We start from the raw sequence: 4,618 nt of genomic DNA, 5'->3' as shown, positions 1-4,618 counted from the left end.
TCTCTGGCTTCAGATAATCAGAGGGGTAATCAGAGGCATTAGACTTCCCTGACAGAATACACTAGCCAACATTTATTCTCCGAGCCCCCATTACACGGGGGACTGTGGGGGGGAGAAAGGGCTACCCACACTGGCCTCCTTGGGGAAGTTAGGCGTCTCTATCCTGTACTGTCTCCAGGTCTCACCCTGCTGTTTTATCCTACCTCACGGCCACTCCCTCTCTCCCTCGGCTCCAACTGTGGCAGAGAGCAGCTAATTGCTAAATAGATTGGCTGTGGGTACATGTTGGCTATTGTTATAGTTATAAATTGGCTAGGTTTATAGTTCTAAGGAGTTCTTCCTAGTCACCGCGCTTCTACATCTGCATTGCTTGCTGTTTGGGGTTTTAGGCTGGGTTTCTGTACAGCACTTTGAGATATCAGCTGATATACGAAGGGCTATATAAATAAATTTGAGTAAGTGCTGTTCTTGTGAAATGGCAAAGTCTAGAAGCAAAACCGGCTCATCCACAGAGTGGTAGGCCACACAAGCTCACAGGACGGGACCGCTCAGTGCTGACGCACGTAACGTGGAATAATCGTCTGTCCTCGGTTGCAACGCTCTCTACCGAGTTCCAAAATTGCCTCTGGAAGCAACGTCAGCAACAAGAACTGTTCATCGGGAGCTTCATGAAATGGGTTTTCTGAGGCCAAGCAGCCAAACAAAGCCTAAGATCACCATGCGCAATGCCAAGCGTCGGCTGGAGTGGGGTAAAGCTCGCCGCCATTGGACTCTGGAGCAGTGGAAAAGCGTTCTCTGGAGTGATGAATCACGCTTTACCATCTAAAAAATAAAATATATATATCCCATTTAGCAGACGCTTTTGTCCAAAGCGACTTACAAGTCGGCTGGGGCCACTACTTTTACATATGGGCGGCCCCAGCGGGAATCGAACCCACGACGCTTGGCGTTGCAAGCGCCATGCTCTACCGACTGAGCCACACAGGACCCTGGCAGACCATCTGGCAGTACGATAGACGAATCTTAGTTTGGCGGATACCAGGAGAACACTACCTGCCCCAATGCATAGTGCGAACTGTAAAGTTTGGTGGAGGAGGAATAATGGTCTGGGGCTGTTATTCATGGTTCGGGCCCCTTAGTTCCAGTGAAAGGAAATCTTAACTCTACAGCATATAATGACATTCTAGACGATTCTATGCTTCCAACTTTGTGGCAAAAGCTTGGGGAAGGTCTTTTCCTGTTTCAGCATGACAATATGCCACAGTGCACAAAGAGAGGTCCATAAAGAAATGGTTTGTCTAGATCGGTGTGGTAGAACTTGACTGGCCTACACAGAGCCCTGACCTCAACTCCATCGAAAACCTTTGGGATGAAATGGAACGCCGACTGTGAGCCAGGCCTAATCGCCCAACATCAGTACCCGACCTCACTAATGCTCTTGTGGCTGAATGGAAGCAAGTCCCCTGCAGCAATGTTCCAACATCTAGTGGAAAGCCTTCCCAGAAGAGTGGAGGCTGTTATAGCAGCAATGTTCCAACATCTAGTGGAAAGCCTTCCCAGAAGAGTGGAGGCTGTTATAGCAGCAATGTTCCAACATCTAGTGGAAAGCCTTCCCAGAAGAGTGGAGGCTGTTATAGCAGCAATGTTCCAACATCTAGTGGGAAGCCTTCCCAGAAGAGTGGAGGCTGTTATAGCAGCAATGTTCCAACATCTAGTGGAAAGCCTTCCCAGAAGAGTGGAGGCTGTTATAGCAGCAATGTTCCAACATCTAGTGGGAAGCCTTCCCAGAAGAGTGGAGGCTGTTATAGCAGCAAAGGGGGGACCAACTCCATATTAATGTCCATGATTTTGGAATGAGATGTTTGATGAGCACATGTCCACATACTTGTGGTCATGTAGTGTAGTTATAGATTGGCTATAATTATAGTTATAGATTGGTTATAGTTATAGAATATATATGGTTATAGTTATATATTGGCTATGGGTATAGTCACTGATTGGCTATAGTTATAGTTTTAGATTGGCTATGTTTATAGTTACAGATTGGCTATGGTTACAGATTGGCTATGGTTATAGTTATAGAATGTCTATGGTTATAGTCACTGATTGGCTATGGTTATAGTTATAGATTGGCTATGGTTATGGTTATATAATATCTATGATTATATATATAGAATATCTATGATTATAGTTATAGAATATCTATGGTTATATATATAGAATATCTATGATTATAGTTATAGAATATCTATGGTTATAGTTATATAATATCTATGATTATATATATAGAATATCTATGATTATAGTTATAGAATATCTATGGTTATAGTTATATAATATCTATGGTTATAGTTATATAATATCTATGATTATAGTTATAGAATATCTATAATTATAGTTATAGAATATCTATGGTTATAGTTATATAATATCTATGGTTATAGTTATATAATATCTATGGTTATAGTTATAGAATATATATGATTATAGTTATAGAATATCTATGGTTATAGTTATATAATATCTATGATTATAGTTATAGAATATCTATGATTATAGTTATAGAATATCTATGGTTATAGTTATAGAATATCTATGGTTATAGTTATAGAATATCTATGATTATAGTTATAGAATATCAATGATTATATTTATAGAATATCGATGGTTATAGTTATAGAATATCTATGGTTATAGTTATAGAATGTCTATGGTTATGGTTATAGATTGTCTATGGTTTGTATGTATACTACTTATGTGCACATGATCATTGTTATATAGCCTATCGCACAGTAAACTGGAGGCTCCAGCTAGACCCGAGTACTTTGGGATCTCTCTCAGGCAGCCAGTTATATGGTACTACAGGATTGAGTAGAGAGCCTCCAACAGAGAGCCTCCGGCAGAAAGCCTCCAACAGAGAGCCTCCAGCAGAGAGCCTCCAGCAGAGAGCCTCCAGCAGAGAGCCTCCAGCAGAGAGCCTCCGGCAGAAAGCCTCCAACAGAGAGCCTCCAGCAGAGAACCTCCAGGAGAGAGCCCCCAACAGAGAGCCTCCAGGAGAGAGCCCCCAACAGAGAGCCTCCAGGAGAGAGCCTCCAACAGAGAGCCTCCAGCAGAGAGCCTCCAGCAGAGAGCCCCCAACAGAGAACCTCCAGGAGCCCCCAACAGAGAGCCTCCAGCAGAGAGCCTCCAGCAGAGAGCCCCCAACAGAGAGCCTCCAGGAGAGAGCCCCAACAGAGAGCCTCCAGCAGAGAGCCCCCAACAGAGAGCCTCCAGGAGAGAGCCCCCAACAGAGAGCCTCCAGGAGAGAGCCCCCAACAGAGAGCCTCCAACAGAGAGCCTCCAGCAGAGAGCCCCCAACAGAGAGCCTCCAGGAGAGAGCCCCCAACAGAGAGCCTCCAGCAGAGAGCCCCCAACAGAGAGCCTCCAGGAGAGAGCCCCCAACAGAGAGCCTCCGGCAGAGAGCCCCCAACAGAGAGCCTCCAACAGAGAGCCTCCGGCAGAGAGCCTCCAACAGAGAGCCTCCAACAGAGAGCCTCCAGCAGAGAGCCTCCAACAGAGAGCCTCCAGCAGAGAGCCTCCAGCAGAGAGCCTCCAACAGAGAGCCTCCAGCAGAGAGCCTCCGGCAGAGAGCCTCCAGCAGAGAACCTCCAGCAGAGAGCCTCCAGCAGAGAGCCTCCGGCAGAGAGCCTCCAGCAGAGAGCCCCCGGCAGAGAGCCTCCAGGAGAGAGCCTCCAGCAGAGAGCCTCCAGGAGAGAGCCTCCAGCAGAGAGCCTCCAGGAGAGAGCCTCCAGGAGAGAGCCTCCAGGAGAGAGCCTCCCAACAGAGAGCCTCCAACAGAGAGCCTCCAGGAGAGAGCCTCCAACAGAGAGCCTCCAGGAGAGAGCCTCCAGCGTTCAGTACCCTGGAAAGAGACTACCGTGAATGTAGTGATGGAGAGAAACAGAAATAGAAAGGTTAACATCAGAGAATCTCATCCGGATCCATGAACGTAGAGAGTTGGAACAACTTTTAGAAATGTTTATTTTTTTTCTGTTACATGTGTCTCCTCTGTGTCTCCTCTGTGGGGTGGCAGGGTAGCCTAGTGGTTAGAGCGTTGGACTAGTAACCAGAAAGTTGCGAGTTCAAACCCCCGAGCTGACAAGGTACAAATCTGTCGTTCTGCCCCTGAACAGGCAGTTAACCCACTGTTCCCAGGCCGTCATTGAAAATAAGAATTTGTTCTTAACTGACTTGCCTGGTTAAATAAAGGTTAAATTAAATCATTATTTACAGCTGCAATGAGTTACTTCTTCTTCAATGCCCGGACCAATATTCACTGACAAAGATGAGTCTGTATACATGCTGACTAATGCTACTATGTACTGTTTACAATATGTCACACAATGAATATGTTGTCCAGCCTTCTTGCCCATGAATGTACTTTATGCAAAATAAAATAGATGTCTAGGAAGACGGAAAGACAGACAGAGGACATTAAGGGTCTTTCAGATCCCCATGATGAGGGGCTCCTCTGTCCGTCTGTTTAAGAGGGGTACAGATGCAGGTGGGTTCTGTTTCCCATGGTGCATTGCAGGTGTCCGGGTTGTTGTTCAGTGTCACCATGGTGATGGTCTCACAG

General features: G+C 45.9%; 1 protein-coding gene across 1 annotated transcript; it reads left to right on the top strand.

Annotated features, from left to right (window-relative positions):
• The first annotated feature begins 673 nt into the window (after window positions 1-673).
• LOC135546893 (putative uncharacterized protein ENSP00000383309) lies at window positions 674-3,986 on the top strand. Its single transcript, XM_064975454.1, has 2 exons — window positions 674-749; window positions 2,866-3,986. The coding sequence occupies exons 1-2, from the start codon at window positions 674-676 to the stop codon at window positions 3,984-3,986; spliced, it is 1,197 nt and encodes a 398-aa protein (XP_064831526.1).
• Window positions 3,987-4,618: the final 632 nt, after the last annotated feature.

The sequence above is a fragment of the Oncorhynchus masou genome, chromosome 10 (assembly GCF_036934945.1).
Source record: "Oncorhynchus masou masou isolate Uvic2021 chromosome 10, UVic_Omas_1.1, whole genome shotgun sequence".
Taxonomy (NCBI): Eukaryota; Metazoa; Chordata; class Actinopteri; order Salmoniformes; family Salmonidae; genus Oncorhynchus; species Oncorhynchus masou.
Note: the sequence above shows the minus strand (reverse complement) of the source record. Positions and strands in the feature narration are given on the sequence as shown.